Source organism: Festucalex cinctus, chromosome 14, assembly GCF_051991245.1.
Source record: "Festucalex cinctus isolate MCC-2025b chromosome 14, RoL_Fcin_1.0, whole genome shotgun sequence".
Taxonomy (NCBI): domain Eukaryota; kingdom Metazoa; phylum Chordata; class Actinopteri; order Syngnathiformes; family Syngnathidae; genus Festucalex; species Festucalex cinctus.
In genome coordinates this window covers 17,490,241-17,518,200 of record NC_135424.1, presented here as the reverse complement: position 1 = coordinate 17,518,200, position 27,960 = coordinate 17,490,241, and the positions used below count along the sequence as shown (strand labels likewise).

General features: G+C 39.5%; 1 protein-coding gene across 9 annotated transcripts in view; it reads left to right on the top strand.

Moving 5' to 3' along the window:
- The window catches only part of adgrb3 (adhesion G protein-coupled receptor B3), a 138,698-nt gene that overhangs the window by 93,590 nt on the left and 17,148 nt on the right, over positions 1–27,960 (top strand). For all 9 annotated transcript variants that reach the window (XM_077494671.1, XM_077494669.1, XM_077494674.1 and 6 more), the window contains 8 exons: positions 2,129–2,275; positions 2,928–3,003; positions 5,416–5,518; positions 6,816–6,859; positions 18,717–18,843; positions 19,710–19,813; positions 19,909–20,011; positions 26,197–26,347. In XM_077494671.1, coding sequence (XP_077350797.1) covers positions 2,129–2,275; positions 2,928–3,003; positions 5,416–5,518; positions 6,816–6,859; positions 18,717–18,843; positions 19,710–19,813; positions 19,909–20,011; positions 26,197–26,347 — 855 coding nt within the window. The remainder of the gene's footprint in view (positions 1–2,128; positions 2,276–2,927; positions 3,004–5,415; positions 5,519–6,815; positions 6,860–18,716; positions 18,844–19,709; positions 19,814–19,908; positions 20,012–26,196; positions 26,348–27,960) is intronic.

Here is a 27,960-nt window from a genome sequence, read left to right as displayed (position 1 = left end):
ACATGCAGAATTACCCCGCGCTGTGAAAAGCAGACTCTCCTCTATAGTGCTGCCTTTCATGCTGTGCCCCATGACTGAAAAGGCACCCAAACCGCTGCCGCACCCAGCATCTGGCACCCCCTTACACACTTGGTGCAATGTGATTTCATGGCTGCTCCCGGATCATCCCGAACATGCAGACACGCCTTCCCCGTCACAGTCTTCATCCCAACGTGGAGCCTTGCCAGGATCCAAATGGTATTGTTGGCAAAGAGCGACAAACAATGGAGCTTTTGCATCAATGGGGATTAGCCTCACATTCCCCTCTCTGAAGCAGCACCTGACTGGCACAGGCTGTGATAGCAGGTGGAAAACAGGCCAGCTTTATCCTCCACTTGTAATGCCGAGGCTCGTTTGCTTGATCTGGAGAATTGCCGCGGTGCACGGACAGACCTTTTGTGGCGCCTCAACAGGGAGGTGAGAAAAGGAGAGAGCGATTAAGGAGATTACGTGTATACTAGTTGTCAGTTGCCAGTTCTAGCTCGGATTATGCACTTTTCTTTTGGGAGCACATATTAAGCAACTGTAAGGATATTCTTTATTTTTGCTCCAGGGCTCCCCCTTCAGGTGTCATGCGTTACTGAATGTAAATTGAAACTGATTTCCTGATGGGAAGTTTGTCAGAAATTGGGTTTTGGACACACATGCTTTTAATTAAATCATGAAAAAGAGAACTTGTGATTTATAATGATTTTCTAGCATAAATCCCACCGAAGAACCATTTATATTATCTGTTGAATAGCTACTATCTGAACAAATTAATAAATTAAACTTATTGAAGTACCAGTGCTAAACACCAAAAAAAAAAAAAAAAAGTCTGAATATATTTATTTATTTTAACTGAGTTGAGTAGTCGAGAACTATTGTTTGTGATAGACCACTAAATGAGGTGTTGTTGGTCGGCACGACAATCACAGAAATACTCGTCTCGTAATAATAAAACAGCATGTCGTCAAAATGATTTGTGTTAAGCTGTTATTGCTTTAAAATAGATGTATTAGAGATTTATTAGATGTATGAATTAGATTTATGTTGTATCCACTTGGAGCCAAAATGAAAGAAATGTAATGGGATGTTTAGTTTTCTCAGCCTGTGTGGAGTTAATCTGGGTTTTCCATTGTTTAAACAATTGTTTGTGTTTACGTTCAACTCAACTAACTTGGGAGTTTTATATTTTCGGATCATGTACTCATCATTCATATTTATTTGCGGTATAAGGTTTTATATAGTGTGGATGGTCGTTTGTCTCTGTGTGCCCTGCTGGCAACCAATTCAGGGCTTACTGCCTGAAGCCAGCTGAGATTGGCTCCAGCACCCCCCGCGACCCTTGTGAGGAATAAGTGGAATAAGCGATGGATGGAGGGATGGAGGGATGGAGGGATGGATGGATAATTTATGTCATGACTGTGTTTTGTCTGTGTTTTAGTTGGGGCAAGGGTTATGTTAGGGTAATAACTGTGTGTTCAAGTGTCTGTTTTGAACTGATGTAACCAGCATCTAGTTTCAACTGGTAAGAAGCTATGTGAAGTCCGAAGCTATGTGATGTCAGGAATCTTTAAGCGGTCAATAAGCGGTCAAGAAAATGGATGGATGTTTTTATATTTGGTTGACCACAAGGAAAGTATGTACAGTACATAAAAGGTTTAAAGAAATTAATCCAGTATTTGGAAAATAATTTTCAATTTATGGGCATTTACTTGTAACTTGGGATTAAATTGAGAGATGAGGACTGATTTTTATTTTACTTTTTTCTCATCCAGGTTTTAGTTTTTGTTCACACTACAGGCTATTCATTCTTGTTTATTTATTTTTTTGCCTATATGCGACATGTAGTTTTTTCATGCAATGTGAACTGTAGAATTGAGTTTGTTTTATCCGACCCAGGCTTGTCTAACCTACGAAAATAGAGCCGACAGTGTTAATGTGAGTGTGAATAATTGTTTGTCACGTTATACGCCCTGTGATTGACTGGCGACCAGTCCAGAGTGTGTCAGATGGGATTTAAAGAAGGACTTTAATTCACACAAACTGCTTTGATTTCATATCTACTAACCAACACATATTGCGTTTGATTGTGTTATTTGTGCAGTGGCCAGCATCCAGAGACTTCCAGCTGTGTCAGTGATGACTGACATCAACTTCCCCATGAAGGGCCGCAAAGGCATGGTGGACTGGGCTAGGAATTCTGAAGATAAGGTTGTCATCCCAAAGGCCCTTTTTGTCTCCCAAACTGCAGGTTGGTCTTCCAATATTTCACAGAACCTCCTCTAGTGATAGTAATAATCTCTTGATCGTACATTTATTCAGATATATTATTCAGTGCAGTGGCTTTCCTATTTTCCAATTCCTCGCCCACTGAGTTGATTTCCGACTGACTACATAATGACAAACCTGGAGGCCATTATTAAAGATGGAAAATAAAAATCACACGGTGGCCAATTTCTGAACACAATCGAAGGCCAATCTGACGAGTTGCGCTTATTCGGTCACAGTCAGCTCAGCATTTCCTGCTTCCTTTTCAAGCACTCGGCGTTTGACTATTAGTTTAATTGCTGTTATCTGCCTAAACTGTAATATATCAAAGATAACAGAATAAATGCCTATGGAAGAAACTGCACCACATTCTTGATCCCAACTGCTCTCATTCTTTTAGTTTTCAAAGTTTCACGTTTTGGAAGAGTAAATAAGTTGGAAAATACATGTCACAAAATTAAACCCAAATAATATTAATAATTATTAGTATGATATGTAAAATTGCATTTCTGTCTCAACCATTCTCTTGCAATAAACAGCAAATAAACTACTAAAAATTCATTAAAAAAATGTAAGATCGCCTTTACCTCTACTACTTTGACTAACTATTGTTATTACTTCTTGTTTCCCTTTAGACATGGAGGGATCACCTGTCTTCATTTTGGGAACCGTTCTTTACAAGACCCTTGGACTCATGCTACCGTCACCAAAGTAAGACCACTGTGTATAACTTGGCTGCTAATCAGAATCAGATTTATTGGCCATGTAAAAACAGACAAGGAATTTATCTTCACTGTCAAAATCCATCCAAGAAACACAAAAAATATCCATGACCAACAGAGGGAGACCTGGCAGTTCGGTTATTAGCGCCCCGAGTTTCTTAGATGAAAAAAAGAAAACATGAGAAAAGAAGTCATCGCGATGACCAGATGACCGCCATTCTCATGTTGAGCACCTGGCTTTAGTGTGTGTGTCTGTCAGTGAGACCTCTCAGCAGGATAAGCTGATCAAAACCAAGTGTCAGACTTAAGGAGGTTCCCTTTGGCCAAATGTCAAGCTTGCAAAGTTCTAAAAAGAACACGATAACTTCTTGCCATTCAAGTGCACTCAGAGTGGCACACTGCACAGTTTCATAAGTCCATTGATATCTATTTTACAGTATGTTCTGAAAAGAGATTGAAAGCATATAAAAGGTCTGACAAAAAATATTCTCAGCTCCACTGGTGTTAGAAGGACATCCTTCCTTTGTGAAGCCAGCAGTTTCCCACCTCTCCTCGAAAAGAGAGACTATTCAGTCAACTGTAAAATAACTAGTGATGATTTTTGAAACGCCACTTCAATAGCACATCTTGAAAGGAGAGGAGCAAAATAAGCATCATGTTCATTACTGGCAAAGCTTTGGTTTGTACTACCTGGTTTCTGTCGAATTTCGATATTCTTAACACAAAAGGCATTTTTTTCCCCTCTGTGTAATATGTGCTTTTACTTTCTACATGGTATTTGTGTGTGAATAAAAAAAAAAAAAAGAAGAGGACAAACAACATTTTGATCTCATCAGTGTTTCTCAATTCCAGTCCTCCCCCCTAGCCAGCCTGTTTTCCGTGTCTCCCAATTCCCAATGCAGCTGATTCCAATGACAGCTAATCAGCCAGCTCTGGAGAAGCCTGATAACGATCCTCACCTGCGTTGCAATTGGGAGACATGGAAAACAGGCTGGCTAGGGGGACCTGAGGACCGGAATTGAGAAACACTGGTAGCTAAGTCTTTTTTTTTTTTTTTTTTTATTACACTTGCCTGCAAATAGGAGTTTTGAATTCAAATTACTCGACATATTGCTTTTCTGCTATGAAAAATATGCAAGACAAACAAAATTCAATCCCTTTGCTGTAGTTCTTCACCAAACTGAAACAACAGTTTAGGGCTCCATTTTATACACAGCATAAATCTAGCACTGTGTGCATGGATGGTATTCTACCAAACTGCAAGCAGGAGTGTTTTTTTGTATTATTTGTGCATGCATGAGTGAAAAAAAAAAAGACGGACCTAAATCATGCACGGCAAACATAATAAATCGTAAAAGTTACAAATGCACACTGTTTTTTTTGTCTACTTAATTTTCTAATGAATTGGTAATATGGCCCAAATGCCTAAAAAATTGGGTTTTGTTTTCACTCACGCATGCACAAATAATACCCTGTGGCATTATGGGAAAGTATGCTAACTTTGTAGCATGTAGCCTACATGTACATTCGAATATATTTGCGAGTATGTTCAAACATATTTGCGAGTATGTTTGAACGTATTTGCGAGTATGTTCGAACATATTTGCGAGTATTTGCGAGTATGTTCGAACATATTTGCGAGTATGTTTGAACATACTCGCCAGCTAAAAATGTTTACTCCACATTGGCAATTCTACACTTCCGTAGTATCTTAATTAATGTGAAAATGCATGGACATGATCAGTGTCTTCACAAATATCATGAATTATTAAGAACATGTGGCAAATCCAGGTCCAGAAAGTAAAAACCCTACCACAGTTTTGGTTTAGCCTCAGGTGCTAGCTAGTGAGCTCCGTAGCTAGCCAGCTGTCTTAGTGAGAGGCAGACTACACCCTGGATTGGTCGAGAGCCAATCACAGATCACATATAAACAAACAACTACTTTAGGGAGTTAGAGTCTTACAAACTCAATTTGTAACAAATATATATATGTATGTATAAATGATATGAATAAGGGCCATAACATAAGTAAGTGGCATCTCCTACTTGAGCTTTGGCAAAGTTAACATAGTTAATGTGTGTTAAGTAACTGGTCACTTACCAACAACCAGGTCAAGGAGAGTTTTCATTGTGCTTTTGTCCACTTTTATATTTGAATGCATGAGAAAATTCAAAAGCTGTCCAAAATGATACATTATATTTGTCTACAAATATGCTTTTTATAGTTATCCTTCGAAAGGCAATGTTTTTGATATTGCTCTTGTACTGGAATCTTATTCGATTGTGCAGGTTTAAGGTGTCCAGTTATTGTCGAGTCTACAAAGTAATAGAAAGTGTTGGAGACAGGATAATTCAAACAATGACATTTATTCCTTCTGTCATTTTTTTCTGTGCGTTTCAGGAACCACACAGTCGTGAACTCCAAGGTCATTGCTGTCACTGTCAGGCCGGAGCCCAAGGCCATTCAGTCTCATCTGGAGATTGAACTGGCACACCTGGCCAATGTAAGTGCAGAATCACAATCTAACATGTATTGTCTTCCACGAGCTAACATACACAGTTTGATCATTGGAAATATTGATATGATTAGCCATTAACATGTTTAATGACACACTTTTTAAAATTAAGTCTCTAGGTAATTAAATGTTTATGAGTTGTCCGAAACACGTGTTTGTTGAACTCATTCAACCCCCAAAAAACTTGTAGATACATTTATTTTTATATACTTTGTCCTTCACTCCCAAAAACATATTTATATGTTTTGTTTAGGGATGTTCGATACCACTTTTTTTCAGACCGATACCGATACTGAGACCCTCAGTACTCACCAATACCGATACCAACTGCCGATACCAGTAGTACATTTTGATAAATAAAAAAAATCACTAAAAGATATTTTTAAACAAATATATTTCCCTTTAATTTTGACCAAAAAAAACAAACAAAAAAAAACAGCGCAGTCACTCTTCAATAGTCTTAACGCTCAAAATAAAACACAAAAATGCTCTTTTAGTTTAAGATTCACAATTTTGAAGTATTTCCAAACCGGTGAAGTTTTGGTGAAAAACTCCTGCAAGCTAGCACCAGTTACAGGCAAGGAGGACTCACTTAACTGCCATCGGTCGCTTGTACTCGTCTGCGTCACGAGTACTCGAGTGCTTGAAAAAAGGCTGGTATCGGCCCGATACTGATACCTGGTATCGGTACTCGCCCATCCCTAGTTTTGTTATATTTTTTTTATGCAAGAGCACACTTTGGTGCAGCTTCTGTCATGAAGAGGTGGCTTAAAGCAATGGTAGTTATTACAAAAAAGGCCAGCAGGTGGCACCAGAGTATAAGAGATCAGCTAGGGCCATGTTGCAACAAGCTCTTTTTGAGAGTGTTTTCACCAGTAATGTGAAATTCAATGAAGCTATATTCTATTGCTAATTGCTGCAAAACACAAGCAGATACAAACATACTTTTTTTCCTGATGAAAGAAGAGACGTTATTCTTTCTTTTGGTAGTTTTGATGTTTTTGTAGCAACATAACACAATATTCTGTGGGCCTTGCAAAATAAATCAAAATCCGGTAAAACAGCCAGCAGCGAAGGGGTTTTCTTCAGTGAAAATGGCTGGGAATGAAGACCACCAATATATCTCTCAATGACATTATGACAAAATATCTTGAAGGACAAATACATTGTGGCGTAGGTTAATTGCAGTTGTGATAGTGTTGATAATGAGGATTAATTGTTGTCATCGTTTGCTTTAATTACATTTTTGTTTGGTAAACATTTTGCCTATTTCTGTCTCTTTCAGGGAACACTCAACCCTCACTGTGCACTGTGGGACAACACCATAATGTGAGTAAAACTGTACCGACTCATTCAATTACATGTGACGCTTTCACCATAATTCATAAACCAAGCAAGTTGTAGATTTATATTCATATCATTCAGTAAACAAGGAAATTAAGGGAGTAAATGATGATTCCGTTAACACATAAAGACAGAATGCTTCAGGTTGAAGTCTTAATAAGGATTTCCCATTTAGCTTTAATTATTTGGTTCTTTTGGAGGCTAATATGATTTCTGAAAAATATCAATGTCTAATGTAGAGTTAGTGTGCTTAATTAAGCCTAGAGGAAATTGCGAATGGAGTAGAGATGATAAATATCAGCACCCTTGGGCATATTGTGTCCGCCAGAATTCAGAAACTTGTTCCTGTTACAGCATAATAATATCAAAGGGTTTGAAGAAGATTGATATGACTATAAAAGAGGTTTAAAAAATATTTTAAAAAGGATTTGAGGTTTGTCTTGAAGAATGGTACATTGGCCTTTTTTAGTCAGACGTATGTGAAAACCTATAATATCCATGTGTTGTATACGACAATGATAATTGAAATTGCCAAGATTTATGAGCGGGTATGTCAGAAAACGGAAACATTTGCATATATGATTTTTGCTGCTCCAGACAAGGGTTTCCTTAGGGCAGTAGTTCTTAAACTTGTTGGAGGTATTGAATCCCACCAGTTTCCAATGCATTTCATTTGTGACTGGTACATTGCTAAAATATGTAAATAAAGCAAAATGCTGAGGAATATGACAATCTGAACACTCACTTCACCTACATGAGCCATCCTTTGCTAATCAAAGCCCAGCGGATTCTTGTTTTGACATGGAGAAATAAGCAACTCTGATGCAAACTTTGCATAATATGTGGTCGTGTGCTTTTGTAGAACCAAGAATAGCAAAGTACTGGTTAGGATGTGCAGTGTTTCTGTTGAGGAGATGCTTCCAGGATTACATCAAAACTGATATGAGTCAGTCATGACTCATGACAGTCATTCCTTCAAACTGCAGCTACCGTATAGAGGTGGTTACGCAACCGCAGTTTTACATGGACCAGCATTTAATCAATATCCAATTAGCTAGAAAAGACATGCTGAGGACAAGATACACAAGACTGCACTTGCCAAATAGTTTGTTCATATTTATAATTCTTTAGATTTATAGATAATGTTGGTTGAAGGTGTTTTTTACTCTCTGGCTGTCATTGCTTTTGCCAGCACTCTTGCAGAATGATGTTAATATGTAGAGCATGTTTTCAATGTACTGGAATGGTGCAGCACGCTCTAATGGACAATCTTCATGTAGCATATTGGTTGGAAGTCTTGCTGCTTGTAGCCGAGGCACAAAGGAATCCCATGACTCAGTGTGCTGAATGTGATGCACAACACTGAAGCAGTTGCTTGCCCACATTTTACATAATGCAGGCTTACTGGATGACATTGTTGAATGTGCTGGATCCTCTCAGCCCACATTTAGTTTGTGCGTGTTGTAAACACATGCAGGCGCCTCTCTTTTTCGTTTGCATCTTTAGTAAAGTAGCTGCTGTTTGTGCATATTTGATTCTAAATGAACCCTGCAAGATTTAAAGTTTTTTTTTTTTTTACCCTCAGTGACCACAGTTGTTAGATTGTATGCATTGTATGGACAAAACCTCTTAATTATTTTTTCAATCAGATGATGTACTATATGTCTTAGTTTCACCCAAATAAAAAAGAATATTAATTAAAATGTATTTTTGAAAACAGGGTTTCAATTCTTTTCCAGCATGACCATCCCTCAGTCTATAAAGGCTTGCTTCGATGAGTTTGGCGTGGAAAGAATCTGACCAAAACAATAACAAAGAGTCTAATATTTATGAGCTGTGACCTCAAAAATGTTCATCTGGATGATAAGACAAAAATTGCCACACTCAAAGAATCATGTAGACTGTCGACCCATCGTTTATTCAAGTTTCAGTTCCGATAGGTGTGCTGGCTAGCTGTCCCTAAAACCCAAAACTTTTGTCCATATAGTGTAACCATTAACCGTATGTTTTTATTTATCCATCCATCCATCCATTTTTTTGACCGCTTATTCCTCACAAGGGTCGCGGGGGGTGCTGGAGCCTATCTCAGCTGGCTCTGGGCAGTAGGCGGGGGACACCCTTGACTGGTTGCCAGCCAATCGCAGTGTTTTTATTTATTAAAAAATAAAATCTTGACTACAATATGTTCTATGCAGCCCCACTAGTCTAAATGTGGTATTTTGCTTAATATTGCATTAGTGGAGTTAAGCAGTAAAATCCAGCAACTTTTATCAATATCAGATGGCGGCCATTTTCCCACTTGCTGTCGAGTGAAAATGACATCACAGTTGCTCAGGTGTCAGGTAACAACCACTCACAGTTCAGCTTCAGAAAACAGGTGAGCTGTGATTGGTCGTTGTCTGAGCCTTGAGCAACTGTGATGTCATCTTTAGCAAGTGGCAAATTGGCCTGAGGTGGATAAAAATGTCTGGATTTCGTTTCATAACTCATCTTCCACAAATCAGAATGTTATGTTTAGTAGTGAGGTCACACGTAACATATTATTGTCAAGAAATAGTTAAAGGAAACAGGAACAGTTTTCATTAAGGATGCCATTTTTTCGCAAAATATTGTTGATTGAACAATTTTCTCCTCTCCTGTGCCGTTTGAAGGCAGCTGGTCTATTTCAGTACAGGAAAGACACAACAGGGACAACTCCATGTGTTTGTATGACTTTCAAAAAAGCCAGTGTTTATTACCTCCATTATTTTATGATCCACACCCAGTCATTTTCATCGGCAAATGACTCCACGGGGTGATTATCGTTGCACACAGTCGGCTGGTCCGATTAAAAAAGGAGACGCTCACAGAGGCCCGTTGAGCAGGGGAAATATACCATCTGTCAGACATGTTGTTTCAAACAATACAAGTGTGAGGACGTGAATTTTGTTTATGTGTTGCTCAATGCGCTAATTGTAACCCAGTGTCAGACCTTGCGGATGCTGCTGAAAGCTAGAAGACTGTGGGGACACTTTTATACTTGACAGTCGGCTTTCTTACTGGATACTAAAAGACATTCAAAATCATTATGTTAGAACACATTCTTCGCATTTTAAATTTCAGGATGAAACGCCATAGTCGATATTTTCTCCATTAAATTGTGGTTTGTTTAATATACTTGGATCTTTGGTCTTTAATCTAGCAAGTCAGAAATTCTACAACCAAGTGCATTTTTTGTAGGAATCATGTTTACGAAAACATCAATGAATGTTGTATTGTAATATTGTGAATTTCGCCAAATATTGACATCACAATTTAATGAATTTTGCCAATGTTTTGGCAGTTCAAGCAATTCTGTTAAGTTATTGTCGAACTAGGCATGGAATGTACAGGATAATATCCGTCCGTCCGTCCATCCATCCATCCATCCATCCATCCATCCATCCATCCATCCATTTTCTTGACCGCTTATTCTTCACAAGGGTCGTGGGGGTGCTGGCGCCTATCTCAGCTGGCTCTGGGCAGTAGGCGGGGGACACCCTGGACTGGTTGCCAACCAATCGCAGGGCACACAGAGACGAACAACCATCCACACTCACAAGCACACCTTGGGACAATTCGGAGCGCCCAATTAACCTGCCATGCATGTCTTTGGAATGTGGGAGGAGACCGGAGTACCCGGAGAAGACCCAGGCGGGCACGGGGAGAACATGCAAACTCCACCCAGGAAGGCCGGAACCTGGACTCGAACCCGAGTCCCCAGGATAATATCTTGTCTCATAAAGCAAATATCTCAAATAAGAAAAGTTCTACACCTCTCCGTACTACTAAAATAATACCACCCATCCATTTTCTATGCCATTTAGTAGTGCTGTTGTCAAGACCACACCAACCGAGACCAAGACATTATTGAGACTAGAGAGACTGACAAGACCAAGACTGTACACAACAAAGAAAAAACACAAACAACAGAACAAAATAACCAGTATCTTTTTTTGTCATTACATTTGCAACAAAAACAAATTCTTGATCAAAAATCCTGAGCCCACCTGAGACAAGACCGAGTAAAAATGCCTTTGATTCCGAGCTCGAGATCAAAACCAATCTTGAAAACTGGAGCCTATCCCAGGGGTTTTTGAGCAAAAGGTGGTCTACACCCTTGACTGGTCGCCAGTCTTTGCGCTAGACTTGCGCATGGAAATATGGCCCTTGGGATCTCTTACATCCGTTAATTCCAGAATTTAAAGAGGCCAATCTGCCTCTAATCTATGACTGAGACAGTTCAGAATGACATTCCAGTACCTTTTGCTTGCCATTTAATGCTGCAAATCTGCTAAATCCATGTTAACCACAGTGTAGCGAGCCAAATGATCTTCTTGATTTTTAAATTGTGTTCCTTCACAGATTATCCTCGGAGTGTAGTAAAGGGTTTCACTAATCTGGAATTTGCCACGTCAGGATTAACCGCATCTCACCGCCGTTTTAACACATTCCGAGAACGCTCAGCCTTTTAAATACTGAATAAATATCCCGTTTAGTTGTTGGTTCCTCCTGTTTATGTTAATACATTATGATATAAAACCAAATTGTTTTTCCAGGATGTGTTTTATTTGTTTTAACTGCAATGCCAAGACTTATGTTGTTTCAACAAGGATTTACTCTCTGAGCTACTTAGAGAGAAGCATAAAGAATTTGGTGAACAATAGTGTTAAAGTTGTGCAACGTAATAAGACAAACTCCGTTCATCTTTTTAGTGGTTAGTAAAGGATTTGAAAGGATTAAGATCAGGTTATGTTAATTCCTTTTTTTCACCTGCAACATTCATGTAAGTAAAATTTTGGTGGAGCACTTCTACAAGATGTACCTCTGGAATATCATACAGAATCAAGGCTGATCAATAATTCACATTTGGAGTGGTGAGAAGCATCTGCTGCAGCTTCATCTTGGCTTCAAGCCAAACAGGCCGCACGTAAACACCGCAAGATGCAACTAAATTTAGACTAAAGATGCAAGATGAACTCCATCATGAAATTTTTCATATAGACTGTTGTGTTGGCCAAAAGTTGTATTTTTTTCATTTGTCAGGATGATTTTTTTTCCCCATGGCTTTCATTATCGAAAGTGTGTCTCTGCTGATGTGCACTGCTTACACTAACAAATTGGCTGTGAACAGAGTTAACAAAAGCAGAATCCGTGTTGTCAACTTGTGATTGCTACATTTGCTTTTCCTCAAGATACTCATTTTCACAAAACAACTAAATCAGAATCAGGTTTTATTGAATAAATTTCACATTACTAGGAATTTGTCTCTGTGACTGGTGCAGACATTCCCACTGAGAAACAGAAAACACGAGCAGAATCAGTTCCATATTATATTCTTTATGAGAGTGTGGGCTCGATCCCAGGCCAGTGTGACTATGTTAAAGTATCCTTGAGCAAGATACCGAACCCCCAGTTGATGCTGTTTCATCAGTAGTCAAAACTACGTACTGTCTCAAATGTTCTCCAATTTTGATACTGTAAATGTATAGTATGCCGAGAAACGTTTCTTGGGAGGAGCAATATGGCGGCCTCACGACCTCAACAGTCTTAGCCTATAGGCCATCCAGTCATATATATAGATCAGTGGATTTGACACTCTCAGGGGCCTATTCACTAAAGGTTTGCACAGCGCTAACCGTTAAAAATGGAGCAATCCGGGAGCGCCTAATTCACTAAACACGCGCAGATGGGGAAATCCGTCACTAAGTGCACAGTCAACCAGATTGCGACACGGTGCACCTGTGTTATTTTCGCATATGTAAAGGTAATTTGCATACATTTGACGCAAAATATGCCCACCCCAATACAAATGAGACTCATTGATATGCAGCATCTAATTCACTAACGCCAGCGCAAATAGCCACACAGAGTTTGTGTGACGCAAATAACGTTTTTGGGAAGCATGTATTAACTTGCCGCAACCTCAATCCCGGGATCATGACAGCAGTGCATGGCACGGTGCACCATCGCTCTCTGGCTGTTCACGCAGAGAGGAGAGAGAGAGAGAGAGAAGGAGACATTTCTCAATGTTGATTTAGGACACATAACGTAACCCGGGCTGATCTGCAATGGCGGGGAGACATTTTGCGATCATTTTTATGTGCCAGATGCATACTGTACTGCCACGTCAACCTCTGAAAATATATTTTTAAAAAATGATTGCAATAATAATTTGTACTTTATGAATGAATGACGTCGTTGTCGTCCTCTCTGGTCTGTACAGCTTAATGGCGCTCTAAACGCTTACTCTCGGTCCAACCTCGCTTTCTGATAATGTCATCTTTCTCCCAACTGTTACTATAACAACCATGTTCTTGGCGCAAAACCATTGCCATGTGTGGTAAATCAGGTGCAAATTTGCTGCAAACTGTCAGTTTTGTGGGCGTGTTTGCACCGGTATAAGATTAGAGCAATATCCTTAGTGAATAGGTGGGTAACTGAGCGCAGACTGCGGGTGCAGTTGTGGTGCAATATTTTGCGCTACTACCGGACACAGTGCATTCTTAGTGAATATACCCCTCAATGTTAAATCTAACACTAGTAATTTTGCTGTGTTTCTGTTTAACTCTTCATGAGGAAAAAAAAAAGGTATTTTTCTGCTCAACCTTGTCATGGTTTTTAAAATGGTCTTGGTTGTGTCTCCCTCTTCGTCATAAATTCTAATCTCAGGCACGTCTTGGTCTCAGACAAAGTTGGTCTGTACGTACAAATAGCCGCCCACAAAAAAAAAAAAAAAAAAAATGTTTTGGGATTTAGATATGCGAGGAACAGGGTAGCATCCATTTGCAGCAGTGGCATTATCTCAACCTTGTCTGTGGCATTATTTCCATGTCACATCAATGACCAAATGAGTCAAGTAATCCTTGTCAGAGCGGGCATCCTGGCCACGATGCTAGCTTGCCAACTCAGCAGGCTTATGCCCGAGACAGTGTCCTACACAGAGGCACGAAACATGGATAGACAGAATCAATAGTGCTTCAGTCATGTAATGAGATTAATTAACACCATTATTTCATTTACGGTAACCACATTACTCACGAAATTTGAAAAATAAGGAAATGGAACAAGGAGTAAAGCTTAAAGATAAAGATGTTACAATCGCAGCTGAAAGTTGGTGTTAACAGCTTCAGAGCTTAAGATGCTCGACTTCAGTTTTACTTTCTGTCAAAGTTTTTTATTTGGGTTCAATTTTCTTCACTTTGGATTCCGTGACAAAGGGCCTTTTTAATAGTCTCTCTCCTTTGTCACCAGGTCTCTTTGACATTTCCATATCTGAGATCAGCAGCTGTCAAAGTTTTGACGTCACAGTCATCCAATTGCAGTATTTGCACCACACAGTCATAGCCCTTGATCAGATTTAGTCCCAGTGAGAGAGAGAGAGAGAGAGAGAGAGAGAAAGCTTTTGTTGCTTTTAGTTTGGGCTTTTAATGGAAAGTGCACTGCAGATAGGAAAAGCACAATGGTATCCGCATTTTGTAATATTTTGATGATATCTGGATCAAAAGATAGAACAGGAATGAGAGTCGGAGTGTGCTGATGCTCAACAAAATTCTTAGCTTTGTTGCTGTCAAAAAAAAAAAAAAAAGTGGATGAAGTGGCAAGAACTGAAATATGTATTAGGAGCAATTATTGTTTGAGCACGTAACGGTAACTAGCTAAACCAGTCAGTGGTTCTTAACCTTGTTGGAGGGGCTGAACACCACCAGACTTTATTGAAATGTTATATATATATATATATATATATATATATACAAGCATATATATATCTATATATATATATATATATATATATATATATATATATATATATATATAAATCCCTGCCTTAGTCTTATATAATAAAATAAATCAACTATGTGGTAACTGTACCTTAAAATAGCAACTTTGTCCAGTGTTTACCTAATTTGCAATAAACATACAAAAGAATTTCAAGAGGAAGGTGCATAACCATGCCCTGTTGCTGTGAGGAAATATTGCAAATTGGTTGCATATCCAAACAAAAGCACAGTGGTTAGGGAACTATTTACGGAGGGGAATCTAAGGCCCGTGGGCCATATAAGACCCCTGGGAGTATTTGATCTGGCCAAGTATGCAATCCTAAAAACAAATCAAACCTCACAGGAACGGTTACAAAAAGCCCCAAAACATTTAACCCACAAATGCTCCTCTTATATAATAATGAGCATTTGCTTAATCTTGCATCATATTTACTTCATAAATTTAGTGGGGAGAACTTAGTCCTAAATAGCTCCGGATTTAAAAAAAAAAAAAAAAAAAAATCCCCACCCACTGATTTTACTCTTAAATGCAATATTGTAAGGACCTTTAGAATCATGTCATTAGAGGTGTTTGTTCAAAAATGAATATCAACTATGCTTAAAGGTCGACATGTCTTTCTGTCATATTGCACTCATGTGTCTTTTTTTATTGACATCTAAAAATGTTCAATAGGAGCCTGATCCAATTCTGTCACAAATTTCACTCCTGGATGTTTTAACACCAGCTTGTCACCGACACCTCATTGCCAACAAGGTGTATCGTATAAGCATTGACATCACATGACACTTAATTGTCTGCGAAGGTCAGAAAGTTGAGTCAATGTGAGAAATATTAATCCTCAACAAGATGGCCTCTCCTGCTCAAACTTCTCCAAAGTTGGAAAATGATCATGTGCAGTTCTCACCAGGGGAGTTGTGACTTCATTTCTAGCAACAGGAAGTCATCAATCAATACCGGTGGCTGTTTGAAGGCTGGAAGCAGCACTTCATCACAGCCCTACATGGAATGACCTGAAACAATAATAATAATAATAAAAAGTCACTTCAACTAATACAGGAAACGTTTTCAGACTGGGCTATGTTTGGGTTTCATTATTGATGACTGTGTGCAACCCAATCTCCCCTGCAGCCACGCAATTGTGCTTCAAACAGCTTTTGGGTGGTAAAAACTGAAATATAGAATTATCTGGAAACGGGGGTTTGAAAATGGACCTGTGGCCACATTTGAGTGATTTTCCACTCAATCGTGTCTTTGAGTCATTCCTAAGGTTTTGAAAACCTCATGGGAATAACTGAATGTTAATTGCTGCAGATAGATGTCATGTGTTTGTGTGTGAGCGAGAGAGAGCGAGAGAGGAAGAGAAAGTAAGTTAGTTGAGTGTAGCAATTGATTTGATATGTATATTTATGGCTTAAAGTCTGCCAATTTCCAGAGACGAAGAGTCGAGACTGTTGCTGTAGCGACAAGCCTGATTGACAGCCAGCCCTCCAATCACGACATTGGCCTTCCACAACCCCACTTCCAATCAATTATTTTATATTTATGCAGAAATCCTTGAACCACAGCAAGAGAGGATTTCATCCACAACCTGAAGTTATACATCACAAGTGGATCCACGCTTAAGCTGTCCGCATAGCTTAATTAATTTATTATCTTGTCTTCCTTGAAATGATTTGAATCGGTTCAATGCGTCAGCTGAATCGCAAGTGATAAGAAAAAAAAAATGTGTAGCACTTGTTAATTCAAGCTGAAGAAAAGTGAGAAGAGATGATAAGGGAGCACATGGTAGATTTTATTTTATTGATGTGCGAGTGTGAGCAGACAGGCTGGAGCTGCTCAGCCCTTTTGGGAAATTCAGACTACAGTCTCCACTGTCCCTTCCTGGAATAATAAACATTGCTGCCATATTGATCAAATGACACAGCAGAGGTTGCTTGGTGCACTAATACACGGCGATACGCTCACCAGCCCTAACATTAACCTGTGGGATTGATTTGGATTTAATGCGAGAGCTGTATCAAATAATGTGCCTGTAACAGTGAGAGCAATGCTTAAGTTTTACTTTACACTGTCAGGGACATACTCTTCACTTTTGTTAACAATGCACTATTTTCTTTTTTACTTACCAGTAAATGATGCATGAATCCCAATGACAACATTCAGGGATATACAGGAAGTCGTTATCTATAAATCCTCTGCTGATTCGATTTAGGATTGTGTAGCATTGGTGGGGGTCTGTGCTCTGGTGATTGCTGCTTGTGCACTGCATTGGGAGGTTCAAAATATTAGAAACACAAGGTCGATATGATGCAATGCAGTAATAGATCACTAAATTACAACATTACATGTTGTAAAATATTACCTAAGTAAACAAACAACTATGTGTTTGTTTCTTTTTGTATGTTACCAACATGAATTATTTAATTGATTTGTGACAGTGGCCAAGGATGGCAGTTTTGAGGGGTTTTTTTGTTTTGTTTTTTATTGCTAAAATGCTGTTAGAGTTTGCTAAGTTTCAGAAAACAGGTGATCCCTGAGCAACTGTGATGTCATTTTCAGTCGACAGCAAGTGGCAAAATGGCCGACACCTGAGATGAATAAAAACGGGTCGATTTCACTGCTGCTTAGTTCCTATTTCCCAAACGCAATATTAATCAGAATGTTGTGTTTAGCATAGGGGGCCTGCAGAGAACATAGAGAATTTTGGGGGGTTGACTTCCCCTTTAAACTCCTCGGCTCTTGGAAGCCCATTTTCTAATGAGCATGGAAAATTATCAACATAAATTAAGAACTGTTTCATTTCCAACCACTTGTTTTTGATCCAATTCTTTTCATAAAGCATGTGATCTGTCATTATTGTTTTGCCTGTTTTGTTTTTGTTGTGGATTTCTATTGAGACTCAAAAATATTTTTTTTTCTACTTTCGGAACAAGTTCTAGTTTTTGCACTATTAGCCTACTAGCCTTAAAGCTAGTCGCCAACACTTCTTGACAGCTCGTTTATTGGATCATATTATAGCAGTTGTGCTTGGAGAAGCGGTGTAGTGCACTAAATTATGCAGCTTATTTTGTCTGGTAATATTTTGGACATCGTGAGAAAACGAGTGATTAGTATGGAGACAGAACAGACATGCTTAAAAAAAAGTCTGCACTGTGAAGAATATAAACACAAGCAGGATGATTGTCGACTGAAATGAAAAATACAAATAAGTAAAGGTGCTGCTTCCCATTCCCCATTTCCCCTACTAGTGGTGTGAAGTGGATACCGGTAGCAACCATTTGCTCTGCTCCGGCGGGGTGGTCTCACTTTCTCGGGGTTCTAATCTCGCTCGCTTCTTGCCAGGGGGCGATGACCCTTTTAGTCGTACTATGACTTTGAGGAATTATCCCGAAGCATTATTATCCCCGCATTGGAAGTGGACCTGCGGCCGAGTCAACACACCCCGCGATAGCGCGCACAGCTGCTCTCATTGGGCCAGCCTCCCCCCTCTCTGACGCCGGCTGAGAGCCGCGCAGCATCAGTCTGATTCCAGGGTGAAAAATCCTTGCTAGGAAGCGTCCAAAGGCTGCTAATTAAAGCAGTGCAGGGGGAAGGGGGGAAAAAAAGCGAGGAAAAGGAACGGAAATAACAGGTGCGCAAGGAGGGGGACAGCGGACGTTCGGAACGGAGGAAATCGGATGGAATAATTTAAAAAAAGAGGAAAAAAGGGAGGCAGAGGAAGCGATGCAGGTAAATACGACCGCTCGCTTTTAGCGTTATTGATAACCGCGCGATGTGTTTATGTTCGGATCAGGACCAGGGTGTTTGGACAGCTCCCTTTCCAACCCCCTCCTCTTCCTCCGAAGCTCTCTCTGCTCTCTTGGCGCCTTGCAGCTGCATGCTCCGAGAGCTGCGGCGCTTTTCTTTTGGATTGGTTTATTTCATTATTTTCTTCAGTCCTCGCGCACGTTCGTGTCATACCAGTAATAAATAAATCCAAAAGAAAAAGACGGTCACGTCAAACGCCACATGTGTTTTGAAAATCGACTTCTTGTGGTTGCAGGAATGATTCTTGGGGAGCTTGGTCCACAAAGGCGTGTAGAACTGTGCTGACAGATGCCTCGCATACAAAATGCTTATGTGATCGTGTGTCTACCTTCGCCATTTTGGCTCAGCAGCCCAGAGAAATGGTAAGTGATCTGACGTTCTTTTTCATTATGTTTTTTTTTTCTTTTGGGGGTGTGGAGGGGGAGGTTATGAGAAATTGGGTGCGCTAATCCTGCTAATTCGACGCTGAGGGTGGAGTTAATGTGTGTGTTGTGTGTGGCAGTGGTGGTGGGGGGTCTTTTCTAGTGTACACAGTAACTCTCTTGTGCTTGTCATCTAATACACGTTTTCCCAAAGCTAAAAGTTGCTAGAATTGTATTTGTATTTTTAAATCAGCTTCAGTCTCGTGGCTATAAACATGTGTTGGAATGGATTGGAAAAAAAAATCCCATCTTGTGTTATTGAAGTAATTAACAGAACATGGAGTACAGTACAGAATGGCTTGCATTGGTTCACGGCTGAAGGTTCAGAGAGAGCACATCACTAGCTAGGCCTCAATCACACAACTAAAAATTAATATTTTGTCATATGTAATAATAATAACAATAATAATAATAATACTGAAAATAAAACATAAAATTGGTTAGGGACGGTGAGACAACAGTGTGACTTTTGTGACTTTGCATTGGAGATGGTAACAGACTCACTGCGTGTTTCTAACATTTGGATCGTTTGTTATTTACATCTCTTCTTTTACCTTGACACACACAACTAACACGACCTCACACACTCTGGAGCTCCCCTAGTGGTAAGGGTGAATACAGTGCCCACTGCACTATACTGTTTTCAACTATCAAGCCTCCATGATAGATAGATAGATAGATAGATAGATAGATAGATAGATAGATTCGCCAAAGCAATGTAAACAAACAGTATTCACCTAAATGCCGTGGATTATTTTTGCATGCAATCCATTCGAATTCCCACTGGCCTGCTCTGTTTTCCACAGACCATGCAATACTCAGGGGTTCCATCTGTGACGCTGATAGTTGGCTGCGGTCTGTCATGCCTCGCCTTGATCACGTTGGCAGTGATCTACGCCGTGTTATGGAGGTAATAACCGACAGCTCCATGATGACAAAACGTTTGATTATGTGTGTCTCCTATTTACAAGTGCAGTCACATTTTTATGTCCTGTGCTTCCTCAGATACATCCGCTCGGAACGTTCCATCATCCTACTTAACTTCTGCTTATCTATCATCTGCTCCAATATATTGATCCTTGTTGGGCAAACGCAGACACACAATGTGGTAAGTGTTATATTTCCTCATTTCCTGGTTTACGAGTGCATTGAAATGCACATAGAGGCCCGGTGATTGTTTGTATGGAACAACATGAAAAGAGTTTTTTGAGTTTGTACTTGCCATGCTAAGATTTGGTTTGATGTCACAAGAAAATGCAGCATAACATTCAGGCCTATTAGAGATATCATGGAATTAGTCATATCATGATACAGTTGATTACCAAGTCTTGAGGCAATTTGGAGTGCACTACTTGGAACTTGCATGCAACCAGCAGAACTCTAATGATTCAGCTGCAAAAAGTATTTTGCAATCTGGAACAACATGACATCAGCTAAGGAAAGGATCCATGCACAACTCCTCCAGGCACTGGCATCGAAACCAAAAGATTCATAGCGTAATACCATTGTTAAATTCGCATATCTATATGTATCCATTTTAAAAGAGTCAGGTGCAGGAAAGGCTTCAAAGTGGTTCAGAGGTGAGTAAGAAATGACTTTTTATGAGGTGTAAGAAGACTGAACTTAGGGGAGGAAAAAAAAGCTGCATTTATCGGATGCGTAATCTGTTTTATCGTGCCTTTTTGCATGCCAGCTGTTCTCTGCGTTACAGAGTGCAAACAAACTAGAATGTAGCGGCTTTACTGCAGCTCCTTTCAAGCAAATCGCTCATTTTCTTTCGGGTACCGTGCTAAGAAGCCTTTCGTGTATAATCTGAACGGAAAATAAAGTATTACTTGCAGTTGAAGGATGGGCGTGCAGCTCCGCTCAGATGGTCTTTAATCACGAGTTACATTATATTGTTCTTTGCCACACTGACAAACCAAATGTGGCTCATTTAGACAAGGGTGGCATTTGTCGCCAAAAAAAAAGGGAACGTTCCAAAAGGACAGATGACTTTGAAATCATGACTTGAAATGATTTTGGGGGTGCAGGGGTTTAAATGAGCAGCTCTGCAATAGTTTGCAAGTGTTTTTTTCTTTCTTTCTTTTTTCTCAACATGACACGTACACACCAGGGAACATGTTGCACCACTCAATCAAAGACTAATGAAGCAGCTGAGAGAAGTTCTTGAACAATCTTAAAAGTTGAGCTATAGCTCAAAAGCAAATCTTGCACTTTGCTGAATTGAGTGTGATGCTTCAGACATGTGATTTTTGTTCTTTTTTTGTTGTTAATGAAGGGCTGAAGTTGACATCAAAGCGAGTAGGACTCAAAAGGACAATGGCAGCTCCTCATAAATATGCATTAGCACTCCAGCTTTGGTTAGTGGCCTGTAAAACATAACAAAACAAAGTTTGGCAAACAGTTGTTGTGATTTACTAGCTGCCCACACAGATGCCCTCCTCAGTCATTTGGCAGCACTACACTCTGACACATTGTCAGATTACAAAGACATGTTATTGTGTAGCGGGATTGAAGTTAGACTTTTACCCAGCACAATGATTTCCCCCTTTATCCACCATCCTGCCTCATTAGTCTAAATTCTTTGTTTTGGTGACTGCTCATCAAACTGCATTGTGACTTGAGGATCCTTTATGTGAAGGTACGACGTATCAGGAAGTAGATGGCTTTTGCCAGCTGTTTGTACAAGACGCTCTTCATATATCAGTGCTCTACCTTTATTTGTTTATTTATGTTCAGTGAAAACTGAATCATAGATCACGATTGCAGGGAAGAGGAACTGCATAAAATGTGATTTGCAATCTTCCACCTTTGAATCTTGGAAGAAAGGTCAGCATGTTGATGATTAGCATGGCATAAAGAACATTTTTGCCCGTTTCATTTGTCAAATTCTGAATCCACACTCAGTGAAATCCTGGCTGGTCCACATTTATCTGGTGCACAGTAGCAGCCAAGATGATGAATGCACAGAATTGAGGGATGGAGGGATTTTAAAGCTGGGTTGATTTGAAGCTCTGTCTGATTGAATCAAGACATCTTGAGGTCTTGATTACAAGGACCACCACTTCTCAAATAATATGCACTCCGGGTCCCCCCTAATTAGATAGTTGCTCAAAAATCTCGAGTGGATTTATCAAAAGCACGAACATACTGAAAATGTAACACTCAACAAACAAACATGGCTGTCTCTGAGAGACTTATGCAAACGTCTCCAACCAAGGTATTTTATGGTAACCAATTTTTATTCAAGTAAATGGCATATCAGCATTAAAGTTAAAGCAACATTATGTACTACTATTAATTGCCCTCACCACGTTGTAGATTGATTTTTAATAAGGCAATCCTTAGCTTTTTTATTGTCATGTAAATCCATATTCTTGATAACCTTTCTTAAGGATGTTATGGTATTCAGTGTGTGTATATATATATATATATATACACACACACACACACACACACCGTATTTTCCACACTATAAGGCGCACCACATTATAAGGCGCACCTTCAATGAATGACATGTTTTAAAACTTGTTCCATATATAAGGCGCTACACTAGAGGCTGGGGTTACGTTATGCATCCATTATATGGTGCTGCGCTAAAGGAAATGTCAACAAAACAGTCAGATAGGTCAGTCAAACTTTATTAATAGATTACAAACCAGCTTTCTGACAACTCCATTCACTCCGTAAATGAATAAACAGCTGTTTTATTATTTTCTCTGAGGTAAAGTATTTGTATTAGCTAGCGATCCAAGATGGCGGGATTTTCTGCGCATGCGCGTCACCGATCGTGCAGGGTCACCGATAGCGTCTTGACTGCGAGACCTGTTGCGGCTCAATATTGATCCATATATAAGGCGCACTGGATTATAAGGTGCATGGTCAGCTTTTGAAAAATTGAAGGCTCTTAGGTGCGCCTTATAGTGCGGAAAATATGGTATATAAATCCAGTTCGTTTTGACTGAAACACTGTAGGGGGAGACTGTAAGGTAAAATAAAATAGTTGTTTTAACAAAGAAAGCCATTATTGGTATTATTGGTATTGGTATATTATTGGGTTCCAAGCGTTAGCGGCTAGTAGCTAGCAGCTAGCCTCTAAGCGAGTGCCCGGTACAGGCTGCCAGGTCTGTTGGACTTCTTTTCAAAGGCGGTTTAATAGGCGAAAATGACTGAATAAGTTCATATTGATCCATTTTTAACAAACCAGACTTACTCAAATGTGCTGTTTTAGCCAGACAAATGGCTCTTGTGCTTCTGATAAGAACATTTTTATGAGTAGTATATCCGAATACCAAAACATATTTGATAGCTACAGGCCCTAGTTCAGTCATATTGTATGTTGCTCACAGAGAAGTCAAATGGTGTCAAACAATTTAGCAAAGTCACTACTGGGACCTGTATGTAAGCCTCAAATCGATAAGATTCAAAAGTAACTTCAAAAAGGTAAAACAATGCAGACTCTGCCCCATGTTTTTTGGGGTTAATTGCGTGGTAAGCCTTAATTGGTTGCAAAGAACCAAGAAGTGCTCCACCAATAATTGGCAAGCTGGATTCTTCTTTTCAGTCTTCTTTAGTGCTATTGAAGAGAAAGTATGAAGGGAAATGACTGCATTCTTTCCAGTTTTATTCCCTCACGTGTTGTTGTAAAATTTGAGAAATATTCCACGTGTTTGATCAGACCTCATGTTGGAGTGGTAGGCCAGTGAAAACATATTGTAGCCCTGGTGTGGGTTTAATTGCTATGCTGCATGACATTGCCTCACTTGTTGTTACTCAAACTCTTGAAAGAAGAGCATATAATTGGCTCCATTGTTTGTGGATTCGGAGTTGCTTGTCGCCTAATAGAAATCATCTCTGAGCTGTGGAGGTGTCCTCCCGGGAGCAGCAGATTCAGTGAGTCACCTTTGCCTGCCTGTGCTCTGCCTTTGTCATCTCTCTGTGTTCGTCTTGCTTTGTGGAAAGAAGACAAATCAAGACACATAGGCACTCTTGCGATATATAGAAATGACAATCTTGGAGTTTGGGGTGATTCTATCAAATTGCCACATTATATAATAGGTAAGACTGTAATAAGTAATATGTGGGTGGATGTCAAAGAACTACCCTGTGTGCCAACCTGTCGTTTCACGACTTTTAGTTAGTAATTTTATCATTACATTATGTCAATACTAAAACATAGATATTAGAGGATTCGGTATTGCAGTATTATTAAGATGGCATCTTGTTAAAGGCTTGAATCTCTAATTATCAGAAGGTCCAAATTGTGCTTGAATAACTGATCTAATAAGATGTTTCACTTTTTGGGTTCTAAAGAAGAAAAGAAGGGGGAAAAAACACGATTGGGAAAACACTCTTCTCCAGGCCGGTCTACAATTACAAAAGGAAACATTTTCCATTTCTGATAAAACTGCCCCTACAGCAACATCCTTCTTAATCCCTCATGTGCTATTGTTTAAATGCTATTCCATAGCCTTCCGACTCAAATTTGTTGTATACAAGTTGCAGATCATACTGTAAGTCGATTTCATTCATATAATAAGGATTCTGTTGTTTGTAGTAGTCTAAACAGTTGTTAACAAGCCTACAGCTAGCAAGGGGTTTTGTCATAATCTGCATGAATAGTAAATAATGAAACAATTCAGTGATTGGCAAATAAAAATGTTTTGTGCTCTGAGGGATTTAGCATGAAACGCTAAGTCAACATGAGTTTAATCCAATTAGAGTCAATTTCTAATGCTTCAAGAGTATTATTTGCTTCACTATTACTGGAATCCTCTTTTACCTTCTTACACTGAATGCCACCTACTGTATCATACAATGGCCTTGAAATGATTGAGACTTTTGTTCTATTGTCTAATTAATTCTTCAAATGCATGTCCTGTTCTGAATATGCTCCCATTGAACCAGCTTTAACTGTTCCCCATATGGGTGTTTTATCAGCGCTGATATTTTAATGTAGTCCCTTCCTCACTTTCTTTGTTTCCATGGATACCGACACAGTGAGCTCCCGACATTTGCTTTTCTAAAGGCCAGTGTGAACTCCCGGTTTCATCCTCGTTTGTTTTTGTATGACTGGCTACAGTCGTCCGGTGCTTTCAGAATGCGCATAATGATGAGTATTCATCTGCATGAGCTGATGATGTTGAACGGTATAGGCTGAACAGTAAACCAAGTATAATGCAGATGACCTGTTTCCAGGAAACAGAGCGGAGCTGTTTATTCAGCAAACGGAGCAACTTAAAGTGTACACTGAAAAAACAAAAAACAGCTAGGTAACTAATTTAAGTAACTCTGGCACAATGTAAAATGGTTAACTATTTAGGAATTATTAATTCAAGTCTGTGGAGTGTGAAGGTACAATGTCCGTACAATGCAGTGCAGGGCAATGATGTGCCAGTCAAAACCGCACTTATCTTTGTAAAGGCAGAATACAGTTCACATTAAAGTGTGCAGCTTCCCGTTTGCCTTGCATCTGGGAGATCCCACTCTACATAAAAGCTTCTCTGGTCATGTCTCAATCCACATTTTATGTGCTTAATGTCTCCTGTGGGTTTAAGCAAATAACATCCCACTTGTCAGGTATGCGGTAATATGGGATTATTCTCTCGCTTGAGCCCCATGCGCACAACAGGGGGTGGATTTAGTGTGGTTTTCTCAATGGAGACTTACAGGGGACATCACTGCGTGGATGCCCTGGGATGGGATGATACACTTCAGTGTTTACCTCACTATACTCGAATGCCTGACAATACTTGTATAAAAAAAATAAAAAAAATAAAAAAAAAAGTGCTAAGTATCCTCACTCAGTGTCAGTGTGCCTTGACAAGACTCTTAAAGATACCTCTTTATTTCTAATCCTCTCCTAAACAATCTGCCGCTGGCGACGTCTCTCCGTGGAACAAAGATGGACGAGCTAATGACGCAGCAAAGCGCCATTCCATTATTGAGCTGGAATGCTATCCCCTGCTCCATGTCATTTAAGAAGCGTTTTGGTTTCTTTGTGCTGCGTACAACAGTTAACCTTGGCTCACGTGCCTGCATGTGGGATCCGCGGCATACTAATGAGGGTCAATGCAGAGGAATGCAACACCGTGGCGTGCTGTGACCGCCAGCCTGCCTCCGATCTTTATGGTCACCGCTGCCTCTGATGATGCGTATCCAACAGATTCTACTTTGTAGCAGCAAAACATCACCTGCTGTGATTTATATTTGGTCACGTTGAAAACACTGTTTTCCAATCAATGAGAATTTCGAAGCCTGTCTTAAGAAATGTATCTCTTTCCATTCCAGGGTGTCTGCATTATGACAACAGCCCTTCTGCACTTCTTCTTCTTGGCATCGTTCTGCTGGGTTCTCACGGAGGCTTGGCAGTCTTACATGGCAGTGACAGGAAAGGTCCGGACCAGGCTCATCCGCAAGCGCTTTCTCTGTCTCGGCTGGGGTAAGTAAGCGGCAGAATTTCTCATTGGCAGCTCACATCTTCTGCCCTTCAACTCAAGGTGCATTTTGTAAAAGTAATTGTATGAGGAGGCGAGATCGTCATCCTATCAGGCTTTGATGCTTTTGCACGCCAGTCAACAGGGACCAACCTTGAATTATGGGATGGATGGGAGGGACAGTGTAGAGATTCTGTGCGTGTACTACAAGTAGTATATACAAGTAGTAATACATTCTGTATAAGTCGTCAGATATGGATTTTATGAGGTAGTGCTGTAGGATTTAAATGGAACTGTTGTGTAACCACTTCTACAAAATATATACAATATTTTTTTTTTTAACTTTGTTGCCAGACAATGTGATCGTTTTTTTATTCATGGATTTAGCGGGTCATTAAAAAGCATTAAAAGTCATTAAATGGATTTGGTTAAAATTAAGGCCTTAAATGGCAAAAGTATGAAAAACATGAACAAATATTTTAGTATGCATTTACAACAGATAGAAAATGTGCGATCAATTTTAATTTAATTAATCGTAATTTAACTCATTTGCTCCCCAAAACTATAAATATGTTCTATTTTACCAGTGCCCTAAAGATAGATTTATACGTTGTTGTTTTTTTCATGTTTTTTATGCAAGCGCATACAGACGATTTTGATGCAGACTCTGAACTGAAGAGAACGGTTGAAGCAATGGTAGTTATTACAAAAACGGCCAGCAGGTGGCAGGAGAGTATAAGAGATCAACCAGGGCCATGTTGTAACAAGCTGTTTTCCCCACAGTTTTTAAACATATGTGAATAATGATGAAACTTAGCTATATTCTAATGCTAATTGCTGCAAAACGGAAAAAGATATCAATATACTTTTTCTTCCTTTGGTAGGTACCATTTTTTATAGCAATAGAACACAATATTCTTTGGGCCTTGCAAAATCAGTCAAAATGGAGTAAAACAGCCGGGAGCCACGGGGAAAATGGCTGCGAGTGAATGAGTCCATATCAAATTCCAACAAACCTCAAATATTCATTTTTGCAAAAAAATAAAATAAAATTTAACTGAAACCTGGCTCAAAGTGTTCCTTCTTTCAGACAAGCAGAAAATGTCTCCTTAAGAAAAAATGTTTTTGAAAGAGCCCACGTTCATTCTTCCTGTTACCTAGCAACAAACGTGGATCTCTTAGTCATTGCACAGCCACTGCTTCTTGAACATAGCTGTAGCTATTCATTTAGATTTGTCAGAAACATGCCTTAACAGATGATTGGATGTTAAAACATACTTTTTATTGGACTCAATTATTTTTCAAGGTGAGATATATACATCATCGTCATATTCGGAATCAGAACAATTTTTAAATGCATTACAAAAGAGATGCACACCAAAAATCACTTGTTGTCTCTTAAATCCACCTGTATGAAACACTGCGGTCGACGATTAATGGGACTCGTGTGAACGCTCGGCACACTTTAGCTCCGAGCACTACAGAGGCAGACCGTGGACGGCCACGAGGGCCGCATGCGCCTCCTGCCTCCAGGAAACTGATTACATCAGTCGCACCTGCATGCGTTTTCCAAAACGTTAATATTCTGAGCACAGAGAAGAGGAACTGATTTTTTTCT